The sequence below is a fragment of the Jaculus jaculus genome, chromosome 4 (assembly GCF_020740685.1).
Source record: "Jaculus jaculus isolate mJacJac1 chromosome 4, mJacJac1.mat.Y.cur, whole genome shotgun sequence".
NCBI lineage: Eukaryota > Metazoa > Chordata > Mammalia > Rodentia > Dipodidae > Jaculus > Jaculus jaculus.
This window is the reverse complement of record NC_059105.1, coordinates 33,800,502-33,817,566: the sequence shown is the minus strand read 5'-3', so window position 1 is coordinate 33,817,566 and position 17,065 is coordinate 33,800,502. Positions and strand designations below refer to the sequence as shown.

At 41.2% G+C, this 17,065-nt stretch overlaps 1 protein-coding gene across 1 annotated transcript in view; it reads right to left on the bottom strand.

Moving 5' to 3' along the window:
* Nucleotides 1-17,065, bottom strand: part of Ndufs1 (NADH:ubiquinone oxidoreductase core subunit S1) — a 45,961-nt gene that overhangs the window by 13,956 nt on the left and 14,940 nt on the right. Inside the window, exons 9-14 of the mRNA XM_045146834.1 lie at nt 16,406-16,540; nt 13,244-13,358; nt 9,889-10,034; nt 8,831-8,959; nt 5,605-5,734; nt 3,054-3,214 (exon numbers count right to left, since the gene is read on the bottom strand). Of these exons, the coding sequence (XP_045002769.1) occupies nt 3,054-3,214; nt 5,605-5,734; nt 8,831-8,959; nt 9,889-10,034; nt 13,244-13,358; nt 16,406-16,540 (816 nt within the window). The remainder of the gene's footprint in view (nt 1-3,053; nt 3,215-5,604; nt 5,735-8,830; nt 8,960-9,888; nt 10,035-13,243; nt 13,359-16,405; nt 16,541-17,065) is intronic.

The window sequence follows — 17,065 nt, the reverse complement described above, 5'->3', positions numbered from 1 at the left end:
CCTGTTCTTCAAAGTCTGCTTTATTCCCCCCTGGATTAACAAATTGGCACCCTACCTGGTATTGTGGAGTATAAGAAATGCTGGAAAGAGGGTCATTGAGTTTGCAACACGGTTTTGTGTTTTGGAAATGGCCATGGGCAGTGTGAAGCAGGTTTGCTGGTTGCCTGCATAGAGACCCCATGGGGCCTTGAGGATGAACCGTGGCTTGCAGTGGAGACCCAGTGGAGATGCCGGGACCATGAGATGGCTGCCGAGGAGCTGCCGGCCCCGATGAAGTTTTCCAGGACTGTGAGTAGCCTAGCTGGAGGGGCGGAATTGGAATGCCAGAGACTTGTTGCTGGTTAGAATTATCGGACTTGAAGATTTGTCACTGGCTAGAGTTGCTGGACTTGAAGCTACAGAGTTTGATGTTTGCCCTGGTTGTTTTAAATCTTGCATTGGTTGAATGTTTCTTTGCTATGCCCAATGCTATCTTTTGCAGTGTGAATATTTATTCTGTGCCATTACGGGTTTTTTGAGGTTATATTTTGGTATTATGGCTCAGTTAAAAGATCTTGAACTATGGGGATATATGAATATCATTGGAATTGATAAAAACTATGGGAATTTTTAAAGTCAGACTGAAAGCATTATATTTTATATCATGTATGGATATCAGTTTATGGGGGCCAGGGGCGGAATGTGGTGGTTTGATTCAGGTGTCCCCAATAAACTTAGGTATTCTGAATGCCAGGTTCCCAGCTGATGGAGATTTGGGAATTAATGCCTCCTGGAGGGAGTGTATTGTTGGGGGCGGGCTTATGGGCTTTATAGCCAGTTTCCCATGCCAGTGTTTGGCACACCCTCCTGTTGCTGTGGTCCATCTTATGTTGGCCAGGGGGTGATGTCCACCCTCTGCTCATGCCATCGTTTTCCCTTGCCATCGTGGAGCTTCCCCTCAAGCCTGTAAGCCAAAATAAATCTCTTTTTCCCAGAAGCTACTCTTGGTTGGGTGATTTCTACCAGCAATGCGAACCGGACTGCAACAATGCCTTTAATCCTAACACTTGGAAGGCAAAGGTAGGAGGATCACCATGAGTTTGAGGGCACCCTGAGACTACATAGTGAATTCCAGGTCACCCTGGGCTAGAGTGAGACCCTACCTTGAAAAAACAAAAATAAAATAAAATAAAAAATGCATATATATGTATATATATTTGCAAGGACAGTGTGTGAGCAAATCAGGGCCTCTAGCCACTGTAAACAAACTTCAGATGTATGTGCCAATTTGTACACCTGCCTTTACTGGGCAATTGAACTTGGGTCATTAGGCTTTGAAAGTAAGCACCTTAACCACTGAGCTCTCTCTCCAGCCCTCTACAGGTCATGAAATAAGCAGGACTTCCATTTTCACATTTTGTTTTCTTTCCCACTTTCCTAAAGTAAATTTGCCTAACTTGTAAAAAAAAAAAAAGTAACTTTTTAGCTTAATTTTCATGCAGCTTCTATTTTTTATCATTTTAATCAAAGTCTAAGGACTTGCTACAATTTTTGAACTAACTACAAAAAAAATACAACTTTGGGGCTTGAGAGATGGCTTAGCAGTTAAGGCGCTTGCCTGCAAAGCCAAAGCACGCAGGTTCGATTCTCCAGGTCCCACGTAAGACAGATGCACATGGTAGTGCATGCATCTGGAGTCCGTTTGCAGTGGCTAGAGAGCCTGGCGTGCTCATTTTCCCCCTCTCTCTCCCCCTTTCTCTGTCTCTAATAAATAAATAAGTAAAGGTGTGGGCCATCATGCCCAACTTCTTAAAAAAAAATTACAACTGTGTATTCAGCTTTTTCTCAATATTCATTGCTTTTTTCGGATTTTTTTCAGAGGAAGTCTTAGTCTCACATAATCCAGGCTGATCTGAACCTCACTATATAGCCAAGGATAATTTTGAACTTTTGATCCATCTGCCTCCACATTCTGAGTGATGTGATTACAGATATATGTAACCTGGTCTGGTTTTATTTGGTTCTGGGTACTGAATCTGAGGCTTAGTGCACACAAGGTTAACACTACCAATTGAGCTACATGACCAGCACTCAGATTTTTTTAAAATCTATTACCCCACTGACCTCCCTGCCTTGCATTTCAGATTTTTTCATTTTTTTTTTAAAGATTTTATTTTTATTTATTTACTTATTAGAAAGAGAGAATGGGCACGCCAGGGCCTCTGGCCACTGCAAACAAATCCCAAATGCATGTGCCACCATGTGCACCTAGCTTTCGTAGGACCTGGAGAATCGAACCTGGGTCTTTAGTCTTCACAGGCAAGCGTCTTAACTGCTAAGCCATTCCTCCAGCCTTTTATTGTCTGTTTTTTTTTTTTTTTTTTTTCAAAAAATATTTTTTCTTTTCCCAAGGTAGGGTCTCACTCTAGCCCAGGCTGACCTGGAATTCACTATGTAGTCTCAGGCTGGCCTCAAACTCACAGTGATCCTCCTACCTCTGCCTTCCAAGTGCCGGGATTAAAGGCGTGCACCACCTCGCCCAGCTTCAAAAAATATTTATTTATTGGGCAGAGAGAGGTGGAAAGAGAGAATATGAGTGCACCAATGCCTCTAGCCATTGCAAACAAACTCCAGACACATGAACCACCTTATGCATCTTGGTTACTTGGGTACCAGGGTATTGAACCTGGGTCCTTAGGCTTCGCAGACAAACGCCTTGAACACTAAGCCATCTCTCCAGCCCTGGGTTTTTTGTTTGCTTGCATGCCTGCTTTTGAGGTAGGGTCTTGTTCTACCAAAGCTGACCTGAAATTCACTATGTAGTCTCAGGGTGGTCTTGAACTCACAGCAATCCTCTTACCTCTGCCTCCCAAGTGCTGGGATTAAAGCCATGCACCACTACACCTGGCAAAATTTTATCGTTAATTACTTTGCATTCTACTTATACAGAAAATGCTCTGTATTTCATATGTACAATGGAAATAATGTTTTTGTTTCCATATATACATGTGACTTCCAGGAATATGTACACACTAAATTATTTGAATTTATAGCATATAAAACAGTCAACAAACCTGTGAAGGATATTCATAACTTTCCAATCTCCAGTAGCACCACTAGTAACTCGAACTGTTTGTGCAATACTAGACACAGCTGCAAGAATTGCTGCCCCATCATTTCTCTGGAGTGCAGAACTGCCTAAAACCACCATTGGCTTTTTAGCTTCCCTTAATACCTATTTTAAAAAGAGAGAGAAAGAAAAGAAAGAACTTTGAGTTAAAAAATAATACAAGTCTTTAATCTGGGACTTGGGAGGTAGAGGCAGGAGGACTGCTGTGAGTTTGAGGCCAGCCTGAGGGTAGAGAGTAAACTGCAGGTCAGCCTGGGCTACAGTGAAACTTTACCTCAAAAAAATTAAATAAATAAAAATACACATGCATGCATGTGCGTGCATGCACACACACACACACACACACACACACACTCAATTTTTTCTCAAGCGAAACGCCTAACCATATTTGCATCTACAATATATTTTCTCAAGTTTTAAGCCTAACATGAGTCTTTGATATACTCACCAACATACGAACATATATATAATCAGAGTTAATATAATCAAAAGCACTTTGCCAATGCTACTGTGAAAAAATTATCATATAAAACAGGTCTTATATACACATAGGGAATGAAAACTCTAGCCAAGTTATCTTTTGGCTGGAATAAATACGGGCAGATCCCATACGACCCAAGGACCATTCCTATACAAACTGCTGGCTTTTGACTGCCCACATTGTTCCCCGCTGGTGAATGCATCTATCCTGTTGCTGACATTAGAATCAAGCTTTTTTGCTTTCATTGTCATTGAGGCCAGCAGCTCTCCAGGAATTCCTCACGCCTTCAGTGGCAGATTGGAACTACTGAGGCATGCAGCCATGGACAGAGCAGCTACTAGATTCTCAGACTATCCAGCCTACACATAACCACTGTTGAACTAACCTACCCCATACTGTGTATATCATTTTAATAATTGCCTTTGTAATAATAATTTTAAAATATATTTCATTTATTTGAGAGGGAAGGAGGGAGAGAGAAAAAGAAGTGAGTATAGCTAGGGCCTCTTGACACTACACACAAACCCCAGATACATATGCCAGTTTGTGCATTTGGCTTTACATGGGTACGGGGGAATTGAACCTAAACAGGTAAGCTTTTCAAGCAAGTGCCTTTAACAGCTAAGCCATCTCTGCAAACCATGTAATAATAATTTTTTAAATTATACTAAAAGCTTGGAGTGGTAGCACAGGCCTAAGTCCCTAACTCGCAGGAGGCAGAGACAGGAAAAACGCAAGTTTGAGGTCAACCTGGTCTACATACCAGGTCATCCAGATCTACATAGCAAGAACCTGATTCAAAACAAACCAGACGTGGTGATGCATAACTGTAATCCCAGCATTCTGGAGGCAGAGATAGAATGATCAACAACATCCTTGAAGAGTTTAGAGCAAGCCAGGGATACATGGAACCTTGTCTAAATACAAGAAAACTTCAGGTAACAATAACAACAACAAAAAAGACACTAAGGAATGGGAGGGGCTGGAGAAATGGCTTGGCAGTTAAGGCATTTGCCTGCAAAGCCAAAGGACCCCGGTTCGATTGTACAGAACCCATGTAAACCAGATGCACAAGGGGGCACATGAGCCTGGAGTTCATTTGCAGTATCTGGAAACCCTTGTGCACCCATTTTCTCTCTCCTCTCTTTCTGCCTCTTGCTCTCTCAAATAAATAAGTAAATTTAAAAACTTTTAAATAAAAAAGAACGGGAGAAGCCGGGCATTGTGGCACACGCCTTTAATCCCAGCACTTACGAGGCCACGGTAGGAGGATCATCATGAATTTGAGGCCACCCTAAGACTACATAATGAATTCCAGGTCAGCCTGGATGAGAGTGAGACCCTACCTACCTCAAAAAAAAAAAAAAAAAAAAAAAAAGGAAAAGGAAAAGGAAAAGGAAAAGGTCTAAAGAGATGGCTAAGTGGTTAAAGGTGTTTGTTTGCAAAGTCTGGTGGCCTGCATTCAATTCACTAGCCATCTATATAAAGCAGGACAGGGGTATGTGCATTTGCTTGCAGCAGCAAGAGATCCTGGCATGCTCCCCCCCCCCCAACACACACACAGAAAGAGAGAGAAAGGGTGCAGAGAAATAGAGGGAGGGAGGAAGGGGAGGGGAGGGGAGAGAAGAATGGAAGAAAAAAAGGAAAATCATGTTGAAGTGCCATTATCAACTGCCTCCTATCACAGCCCATACAGTAGAGGCAGGAAAGCAATGTCAATCACCCAAAGCATTAAAGACCTTACTTTACTCCCAGTAACTCTTAGAAAGCCAAAAGTTGAAAGGGAGAGAATCTAAGAATTTAGGAAACTCGGATGGGGATTACTGCAGTGATAGAACATTCGTCTAGCAAGTTCAGTCCAAAGCACAGTGCCGGATGAGGGAGGAAACTATGCACATGGTGAAAGGTTGACAAATCAAACTGAAGAATACAGAGCTCACATACAAGTATAAAAGGATAAATTTTAAAAGTTATAATTATAACCCAACAGAAGATATATAGAACTTGAGAGCACCTGACTAAATGGATGGCTCCCTGAAGCAATATCTTGCAGAATTTTAGGGTTATCTCCCAAATGGTCGTATCTGTAAGTGAGGTCCACTTGACCACCTATGAGGGCCACTTTCAAGTCATTATGAAGCCAGCTGAAAAAAAAAAAAAATAGAGACAATTAAGTTAAGCATAGTCTTTACATGGTCTCATCCATACTAAGTTTAATCTCTATGTAAATTACTAAATGCCAAAAGAACAAAATAACTCACATATCATCTATACCTTTCATTTTGCATTTTTAAAATATATTTAATTTAATTATTTGAGAGAGAGAAAGAGGCAGATAGAAAGAAAATGGATGCACCAGGGCCACTAGCCACTGCAAACAAACTCAGATGCATGCACCATCTTTAATGTGGGTACTGGGGAATCAAACTTGGGTCCTTAGGCTTTGTAGGCAGGTATCCTAACTACTACGCCATTTCTCTAGCCCTCATGTGTACCTTTCAAAATGGAGTGTTGCAAAAATACATGCCAAGGCCATTCAGTGAACTAATTTGCTATGCAGAAATGCTAACTACATATCAAACGAATAAAAATTTTAATTTTTAATAATTGATCTGTAGTTTTCATTCTGCAATACTTTCATGGCAGGTCATTACTCTCCCATTTATCTCTTAAGGGCATTTAAACATAGTTGATGAAAAGAAACTATGTCAGTCATTCCTTATAGCAAACTGCCTTGCAATTATTCATTAAGGACATTTAAACATAGCTCATGAAAGTAAGCCATGCCATTTACTTATTCTCTTCATCAGGCCTCCTCCTTCATTACTACTTGTTAAATGTGGTTCCCTATATTCTGGTTTATCTGAGACTATTAACCTGATGTAATAAATAATTCCTTTTGGGATTCTCAAATTTCCCAATTTAAACAATAAATTATAGGTAGCCCTATTTACAAGTCTCTAAAACATAAGAAGCTGGGGGTGGGATCTTCATAAAATAACTAGTCTATGCTCTTCAGAAGTAAGTAAAAGGGGACCCAAATATCATGATATCAATTACAATATGTGACTCCTGAATGGATGCTGGACATAGAAGGTGGTGATGTAAGGATCAGGAGTTTAAGGTCACCTTGGGTACACAGTGAGTCTGAGGCCAGCCTAGGCTACTTGAGATCCTGCCTATAAAAACCACCACCCCAAAATTTTTTTTCAGTTTGTAAAGCCAGGTGTGGTGGTACAAATCTTTCATCACAGCCCTCAGAGGCAAAAGTAGGAGGATCTTTCTGAGACTACATGGTGAATTCCAGGTCAGCCTGGGCTACAGTGAGACCCTACCTCAAAAAGAAAATACACTTCTTGCTACAGATGATTGGGCTTCTGTATGTGAAGGAAAAAACTCAGTAGCAGAGGCCAGTAAGTTAAAAAAGAGATATAAAGGGAAGAGAAAGGAAGGGAGGAGGGTACTTAATAGGTTGGTATTGTATATATGTAAGTACAATGATTGAGATGGGGAGGAGATATAATGGAGAATGTAATTTCAAAGGGGAAAGTGGGGGGGGGTATTACCATGGGATATTTTTTATAATCATGGAAAATGTTAATAAAAACTGAGAAAAATAAATAAATAAACAAGGAAATGTATGAGCGTTCTATAGAACGAACATAAAAAAATGTTAACTTCAGTTATCTAAGTAAAAAAAATATATATAAAAAATAGGGAATACTAAGAACATTTTAATATCTTGAAATTTTCAAACTAAAGTGCTAACAAAGATGAGTCTGGTAATACAGTCCAGCACTAGGAGCCTAAAGCAGAAGGATTACAGTGCAAGGCAACCTGAGTACCTCCAAAAATAAAATAATAAGTTGAGAAAAGGGGGCTGGGGAGATGGCTTAGCAGTGAAAAGGCCCTTGCTTGCAAAGCCTGACTTTCTGGGTTTAATTTCCAGTACCCACATAAAGCCAGATGCATAATGTATCTGGAGGTCATTTGCAGTGCAAAATGCCTTAGTGTGGCAATACTCCCAATCTCAAATAATAAATTGGGGGGGGGGGAGGCATGCAAGCATCTTGTGTATTTAGTGAAAGGCTCTGGTGTGCACGCACACATGCATGCACACATACACATGCAAATGCATAATTTTTTCTTTTAAAAAATGGAGGAAAAAAATCACAGAGTAATAGTTCAGTTGGTAAACTCCTTGTGCCCTGTGTGAGGGCTTGAGTTCAGAATCCCAGCACCCATGTAAATACCAGATGGGCATGGTGACCTGCCTGTAATCCTAGTGCTTGGAAGGTGAATGTGGGATTCATGGGGCAAACTGGTTAGGTAGACTATTCCTAATTTCAAGTGAAAATTTGTCTCAATAAATAAGGTACAGAGTAACTAAGAAATATACTAAATGTTGACCTTTAGCCTCCACATCCATAAACCAATACATGAATGTGTACCTGCACACAGGTGCACGCATGCATATGCTAGGCACGCGTACACACACACACACACACACACACACACAAAGCTAACAAAATATAAGGTGGGCTAGAATAGGCAAGCACCTTAACTGCTAAGCCATCTCTCCAGCTCAGGATGGGATAGAATAAACCTATGAAAAAATTTTCTCCTATTATTTTTAGAGGGTCACTACAATTAACACTAAGAATCAGCTAAAATATAATTTTCTGGGGCTGTGGACATGGCCCAGTGGGTAAGTGAGGCACTAAATTCCCATGTAAATGCCAAGGGTGTGGTGGCCTACCTTTAATCCCAGGGCTCAGGAGGCTAAAACAGGGTAGCCCGAAGGCAAGCTGGTTATTTAGACAACCTAAAAGTGAGATAACCCTGTCTCAATAAATAAGGTGAATAGCCGCCAAGTGTGGTGGCACACACCTTTGATCCCAGCACTTGGGAGGAAGAGGCAGGAGGATCACTGTGAGTTTGAGGACACCCTGAGACTACAGAGGGAATTCCAGGTCAGCCTGGACTAAAGTGAAACCCTACCTCAAAAAACCAAAACAAAAAAAAAAGTGAAAAGTGATGAAGACATCTGACATTGATGTCAATCTCTAGTATCCACATGCATGCAGACTGTGCCCACATCAACATGGGACACACGAACACACATAATACCATACATACACCTATATACACTATGTATGTATGTATGTATATATATAATTTTCCATATATAAAAGACAAAAAACATGTATTTTTAGCCATAAGTACATAATAATACCAACCTCTTTCGAATTCTAGCATTAAATAGTGGTGCCTCAAAACGTGGATTTGTACCAACCAGAAGGAGAACATCTGCCTCTTCCACTCCAGCAATTGTAGTGTTGAGAAGATAATTGGAGCGTAAATCTGTACTAGAAACAGAATATGAGATAAAAATTTAAAAAGAAAAATAAACGCACAATACATGCTGAGAACCTAATATTTGCTATCATCAAAACCATATCATGCTCACACAAAAATGTTCATTAAGTATACTAAATTTTGTTTTGCTTTTGAGTCTCACCCTATAGCCCAAGCCAGCTTTGAATTCCCAGCAAGCAATCTTCCTGCTTCAGCCTGCCAAATACTGGATTATAGGTATGAGCAAGTCTGCTTAAATTAAATCATACTTAAAACTCTAATAACTGATTCTCCTACAATCTTGAGCTCTAGGTTTGATTCTTTTCATTATTATTATTATTATTAAGGTAGGGTCTTGCTTTAGCCCAGGCTGACCTGGAATTCACTATATAATCTCAGGGTGGCCTGGAACTCACAGTGATCCTCCTATCTCTGCCTAAGTGTACCACGACAGGCTTGATTCTTTTTAAAATATATACATTTATTTGCAAATACAGAGAGAAAGATAGGGAGAAAGAGAGAAAGAATGGGAGCATAAGAGCCTCTAGCTATTACAAACAAATTCCAGATGCATATGTCACTTTGTGCATCCGGTTTTATGTGGGTACTGGGGAATCCAATTCCAGGTCATCAAGCATTGCAGGCAAGCACCTTAACCACTGAGCCATCTCTCCAACCCTTGATTTTGACTTATATGCAAAAGTACATTTGATGAGTATGTTACAGAATCAAGTTAAATCACAAATTGAGTCCCTTATATCGGATGTGCTTGTTTTATGAAACTAAAAGAGAAAATAATGTCAGAGGTGGAGGAAAAAGGATCAGGTACTCAAGGTCAACATTAGCTATACAGAAAGCTTAAGCCCAGCCTGGGCTATTTGAGACAATATCTAAAAAAAAACAAATGCAAAATTCTGGATCACAGCTTAGTATTTCTCACCCAGCTCCTGCAGTGGGGAAGACCTCTTCCGTGCATACGGTATCGGAATCCACTCTATTAAGCAAGTCCTTCAGAGCTACCAGGGCTTCCGCATCCACCAAACCACCTGCAATGGCTCCTACATCCTTGCCTTGAAAACTCTGCAACTAGAAACGGATGAAAAGGTTATCACTAAGAAATCTGTAGGCAGCAAAGACCGCAGTGAGTTACTTCAAAAATAAAATCATTTCTAATTACCAAGGGAGTAATACACATCTGACCAAGAAGCTTTCCAATGATTATTATCTACAAGTGAGAATCATGGTTTCCCACCAGGAATAGATGGTAAGACCCTATTGCTGAAGACTCCACATACTTGGGCGGCAAGACCACTGAGAAATCCTGCTGGAACTGAGCTGATAACCTCCTCCATGTAGACCAGCTGACAGAAAGCTGGAAGAAGCCATTCTACATGTAGTTCAATGGGAGAAAGAGATACCACCAGTAAAAATATTCAAAAGTGGACACTGCAAGTCTTAATTGGCCAGCCAGGCCAAATGAGCCAATGGGTGCAACAGTGGCAGGTCTGTCATGGGGGAAACCAACTGCCCTCCAAATAGACTGGAGGCCCACTCCATGGGAAGGAATACATCCCTGACACTGAAAACTTAAAACAGGGGTAGTCATGAGCCCTAGGGGTGTCACATCTGCTGATGTCTGGAAAAATGTATATACTATGTTTATCAAACTGCCCAGTAAGCACTTCTCTTAATATTTATACCCTTATATTTATGCTACTCTCACTTTGGGTAGAGAATCTTCTCTTTTCAGATGGTAGTGACCTTGGGATGACTCAGAAGGTATCATAGTGCTGGAAAGAAGTGACTGGAGTACTGAGTAACATCTCAATCAACACCTTCCAAGGCTCAGGATCTAATGCGGAAGAGGTGGCAGAAAGAATGTAAGAGCCAAAGAAGGGTAGGACTCCTTACAACATGCTCCCTCCAGACATAAAATGGCCTGGATATTCATGACCTCATAGTGCCTGACACTACCTACACAAGACCATCACAAGAGAAGGAAAAGATCATGACATCAAAATAAAAGAGAGACTGACTGAGATGGGGAGGAGATATGATGGAGAATGGAATTTCAAAGGGGAAAGTTTATTTTCAAAGGGAAAATAAATTTAAAAAAAGAAATAAGCCAGAAAAAAAATAAATAAATAAAATAAAAGTGAGAATCAGCAGTGGTGGATGTGGCCCATGCTAATGATAAACAGCTTGAAAGGAAGCCATTTGTTTGATAATTCGGAACAAAGCAGCTCCAGATGAGATGTGGAGAATAAATATTGTAGTTATAATTCCTTCAATTGCAACCTCTTCTGAAGTTACTTGTCATGCCCTGCACACCTTTGACATATTGCCTTTCTCTGATCAGAAAACTATTACCCCCTCCCCCTTTTCTTTAATGCTGAGAATTAAATCCAGGGCTTTGCACATGCTAAGCACACCAAATACAAGGGTGATAGACTTCGGCCTTTCCACTTTTGCTGGGGCAAGCTCACATTCCTCTTTAGACTCTGCTCTAAGAGACATCTTCTCTAGGAAGGCTGGTTAGACCTCCCTCTCTGATATAAGTGCTGGTAGTAATATCATAGTAGCATATCACATATTTCTTGTCTATAGCATGATGGGAGGTAGGGATCATGTGTTAGAGACTTATGAGTTATAATCCCATAACTAGAATTATTTCTGGCATGTGGCTCTCAAAAACTGTCAAGCTGGGCATTGTGGTACACATTTTTAATCCCAGCACTTAGGAAGCAGAGGTAGGAGGATTGCTATGAGTTTGAGGCCAGCCTAAGACTACATAGTGAATTCCACGTCAGCCTCAGCCACAGTGAGATCCTACCTAGGGGAAAAAAAAAACAAAAAACTGTCAAATGGAGGGACAAAGGAAGCAACTGATACATGGCCCATGCTCCAGTAAATTATGTCCTACCAATAACTAGAATGACAAGAACACTAATTAACTTCAGTGAAAAAAAATTAAAAAGGGCTAGAGAGATGGCTTAGCAGTTAAAGTACTTGCCTGCAAAGTCTAAGGACTTCAGTTCAATTCTCCAGTACCCACATAAGCCAGATGCACAAGGTGGTGCATTCATCCAGAGATCATTTTCAGTGGCTGGAAGCCCTGGCGTACCCATTCTCTCTCTCTCTCTCTCTCTCTCTCTCACCCTGCCTCTCCCTCTCTCTCTCTAATAAATACAAGTAAAATAAAAATTTTTAAAAAGACATGAAAATAGAATGGGACGAGTTAGGAAGAAAGAATTCAACAGGAGTGGAGGTGGGTAAGAGAAGGTAGGGGAGAATCTGATCAAAACACATTACATCTGTGTATGAAATGGTCAAAACTAAAATAAAATCCTGTCCAGTGGAAAGAGATTAATGACAATCATTTTGTTGTTGCTGCTGTTGTTGTTTCTCAAGGCAGGGTCTCGCTTTAGCCCAGGCCAACCTGGAATTCATTCAGTAGTCTCTGGGTGACCTTGAACTCAGGCAACCCTCCTACCTCTGCCTCCCAAGTGCTGGGATTAAAAGCGTGTGCCACCACGTCTGGCTAAAGACAATCTTTTTTTTTTTTTTTAACGATTTTATTTTATTTATTTGCAAGCAGAGAGAGATAGAGACAGAGAGAATGGGCATGCCAGAGCCCCTAGCCACTGCAAATTCCAGATGGATGTGCAGCCTTGTGCATCTGGCTTATATGGGTAATGGGAGATCAAACCTGGGTCTTTTGACTTCACAGGCAAACTCCTTAACTGCAAGCCATCTCTCCAGCCCGCTAATAACAATCTTTTTTTTTTTTTCTTGGTGTTTTGAGGTAGGGTCTCACTCTAGCCCTGGGTGACCTGGGATTAAAGGCATGTGCCACCATGCCTGGCTTGCTAATAACAATCTTTTTTTTTAATTTCTTTATTTGATAGCAACAGACACAGAGAGAGAATGGGTGTGCCAGGGCTTCCAGCCACTGCAAAGGAACTCCAGATGCGTGCGCCCCCCTTTGCATCTGGCTAACGTGGGTCCTAAGGAATCGAGCCTCAAACCAGGGTCCTTAGGCTTCACAGGCAAGCACTTAACTGCTAAGCCATCTCTCCAGTCCACTAATAACAATCTTAATAACAAGAAAGATGCAGCACTGAAGAGGCAGGGGTAGGAGGACTGCTGAGTTCAAGGCCACCCTGAGACTACATAGCAAATTCAAGGTCAGCCTGGGCTAGAGCAAGACCCTACCTTGAAAAATAATAAAGTATATACACTTTCAAAAAACTGAAAGAGGTGGCAAAGTTATTTCTTGGAAATCAGTATTTTACCATTCCAGCTACACGAGAGAGTGCATCTTCCCAGGATGTGTATGTTAAAAGCCCTTTCTCATTTCTGACCATCGGTTCAGTAAGTCTTTGACGTTTTAACCCATCATAGGCAAATCTAGACAAAAGAAGTAATATCATTAGAATCTAAACAGCAACTACAACATTCAAGTTTAAACCTGTAATTTTATTTAAATATAACATTAGCTAAAGTATCAAGCAGAATAAAAACTGCCTAAGCTGGTCTTAATGGCACAGACCTAAAATCCCAGTTATTCAGGAATCTGAGGCAGAAAGTTCAAGGTCAGCCTGAGCAACTTCATGACATCCTCACTCCTTTTTAAAAAAACTTTATTTACTTGAGAGAGAGAGATCGGGCATGACAGGGCCTCTAGCCACTACAAAACTCCAAATGTATGTGCCACTTTGTGCATCTGGCTTATATGGGTCCTAGGGAGTCGAACCTGGGTTCTTTGGCTTCAGAGGTAGGAGGATCACCATGAATTCAAGGCTAGCCTGGGACTACAGAGTGAGTACCAGGTCAGCCTAGGCTAGAGTGAGACCCTGTCTCGAAAAACCAAAGAAAGAAAACTCAAAAATAAGTTAAGTAGGTAAATAAATAACATACTACTAATAGATTATTTCACAGCTATCACTTAAACTTAAAATACCAAGCAAGGAGAGGTGCTGCATACTTTTAATTCCAGTACTCAAGCAGCAGAGGTAGGAGGATTGCCATGAGTTCAATACCAGCATGGGACTACAGAGTGAATTCCAGGTCAGCCTGGGCTAGAGACCCTATCTCAAAAATTTATTAAAAAAAAAAAAAAGCACAACAAAGCCCCTAAAATCGTGGTATGGGGAGAGCAAACAGGGGTTACAAGAGCTCACTATGTTATGTTATATTGATAAGTGGAGTTGAGATTCCAAGAACCTATAATTAGCTGGAAGTGGTCATGCACTTGTCTGTCATCTTTGTGGCACACCTCTGGCCTTAATGGGAGGCAAAGCCTTGGAAGTGTAGGCCAACACTGAAACAAAGAGAAAGAAAGGGGCTGGAGAGATGGCTTAGCGGTTAAGCACTTGCCTGTGAAGCCTAAGGACCCCGGTTCGAGGCTCGGTTCCCCAGGTCCCACGTTAGCCAGATGCACAAGGGGGCGCATGCGTCTGGAGTTCGTTTGCAGAGGCTGGAAGCCCTGGTGCGCCCATTCTCTCTCTCTCTCCCTCTATCTGTCTTTCTCTCTGTGTCTGTCGCTCTCAAATAAATAAATAAATAATTTAAAAAAAAAAAAAAAGAAAGAAAGCCCCTGTATCAAACTAGGTGGAAAGTGAGGACCACTACACCAAGTTTGCTCTCTGACATCTGCACACCCTCACGTACCTGCGCACATGTACACACACATATCAAACAAAACTAAAATACTATCTAAAAAAGTATTTTTCATTATTTACTTTTTGTTAGGCAGGAAGGGTGTCTCACTCTACCCCAAGCACACTGGAACTCACTCTGTAGCCAAGTCTGGCCTTGAACTCACAGCAATTCTCTGATGTCAGCCCAATCCGGAATGCTAGGATTAAAGGTGTAAGCCACTATCTTCCTTTCTCTTTCCTTTTTCTCCTCTCTCTTTTACTTTCCTTTTTTCCTTCCTTTTCTCATTTCTCTTTAGCTTTCAGGTAGTATAGATGAAGTCTAGGGCACCTTACAAGCCAGGTAAATGCTCTACCGATAACCCCAGCCTAAAAGCCAGCAATAGATCTATTTATTTATCTTCTACCACTGCACTGGAAGCAAGGCCTTGAATGTGCTAGGTAAATGTTCTACCATTAAAATACATCCTCAGCTCCTTTTCTTTTTATAACTGGTTTTTCCAGGTAGGGTCTCACTCTAGCCCAGGCTGACCTGGAATTCACTATGGAGTCTCATGGTGGCCTCGAACTCTAGGCAATCCTCCTACCTCTGCATCCCGACTGCTAGGATTAAAGGCATGTGCCACCACACCTGGCTCTCAGCTCCTTTAAAAAAATATTTTTTTATTTATTTGAGAGAGAGAGAATAGGTGTGCCAGGGCCTCTAGCCACTACAAAATTCCAGAATGCATGTGCCACCTTGTGGCTTACATGGGTACTAGGGAATCAAACCTGGGTCCTTTAGCTTCATAGGCAAGCCTCTTAACCACAAAGCAATCTCCCCAGCCCTCTTTTTCATTCTTTTACAGAAAGAGACAATTGGCACTGCATGTCTGGCTTATGTGGGACCTAGAGAACTGAACATGAGTCCTCAGGCTTCACAGGCAAGCTCCTTAACCACTAAGCCATCTCTCCAACCCCCCCCCTTTTTTTTTTCTTTTTTTGAGGTAGGGTCATGCTCTAGCACAGGCTGACATGGATTCATTTTGTAGTGGCCTTGAGTTCATGGTGATCCTCCTACCTCTGCCTCCCAAGTACCGGGATTAAAGGCATGTGCCACCATGCCTGGCTCATCCTCAGCTTTTTTTATTTTTTTTTTTAATATTTTTTGTTGTTGTTTATTTATATGACAAAGAAAGAGGGAGAGAGAGAGCAGAGAATGGGCAATTCCAGGGCCTCCAGCCACTGCAAACCAACTCCAGATGCATGCAGCCCCTTGTGCATTTGGCTAACATGGGTCCTGGGGAATCAAACCTGGGTCCTTTGGCTTTGCAGGCAAACATCTTAACCACTAAGCCATCCTTTGAGCCCTTGATTTTTATTTTGAGACAGGGTCTTACTAAGTTGTCCTGGTCAGCCTTGAACTTCGCATCCACCAGCCTCAGTGTCTAAATAACTAGGATTTTACAGTTGTGCCTATCTGCCCAGTACCTATGACTATTAAGGTCAGATTCTTCCCATTCTCTACATAATAGCTTAGCTTTCAATAGTTTAGTCATTAATTTGCAAATATTTATTTACTTAAGAGTATGTGCTCACCAGGACCTCTTGCTGCTGAAAATGAACTCCAAATGCATGTGCCACTTTGAGAGTCTGGCTTTATGCAGGTACTAGGGAATCAAAGCCACATAGACTCCATAAGCAAGCACCTTTAACTTCTAAGCCATCCCCAGGACAACACAAATATTTTGACAAAAAAAAAAAAAAACTGACAAAAAATTCTTTTAAATCAACCATAAAAGGTAAAAAAGACAATACCTGGTTTTATCAGAGATCCACTCTTCATTGATATCTTCATGCATTCGTGGCAAAATCCTCATTACTTCTCCAGTTCTTGTGCTAACCACAATATTACTTCCAACTGCATCCATTACATCAATGGATTCTGTTTTTCTGAGAAAATAAATACATATATTTTGCTATGCAGATTCTGAGAATAAGAACAGTTTCTATTTACCTGCTTTCCAAAAAACGTTTTTAAATATTTTTATTTATTTATTTGAGAGAGAGAGGCAGACAGAGAGAAAGAGAGAACGGGCACACCAGGGCCTCCAGCCACTGCAAACTAACTCCAGACATATGTGCCACCTTGTGTATCTGGCTTACATGGGTCCCGGGGAATTAAACCAAGGTCCTTTGGCTTTGCAGGCAAACACCTTAACCACTAAGCCATCTCTCAAGCCCAAAAATTCACATTAAAAAATACATCTTTTAAAGCTGGGCATGGTGGTACACGTCTTTAACCCTAGCAATTGGGAGGCAAAAAGGTAGGAGGATCACTGTCAGTTTGTACTTTCAGTTTATTAGTGAATTCCAGGTGAGCCTGGGCTAGTGTGAGACCCTTCCTCAAAAAACCTACACACACACACACACACACACACACACACACACAGAGAGAGAGAGAGAGAGAGAGAGAGA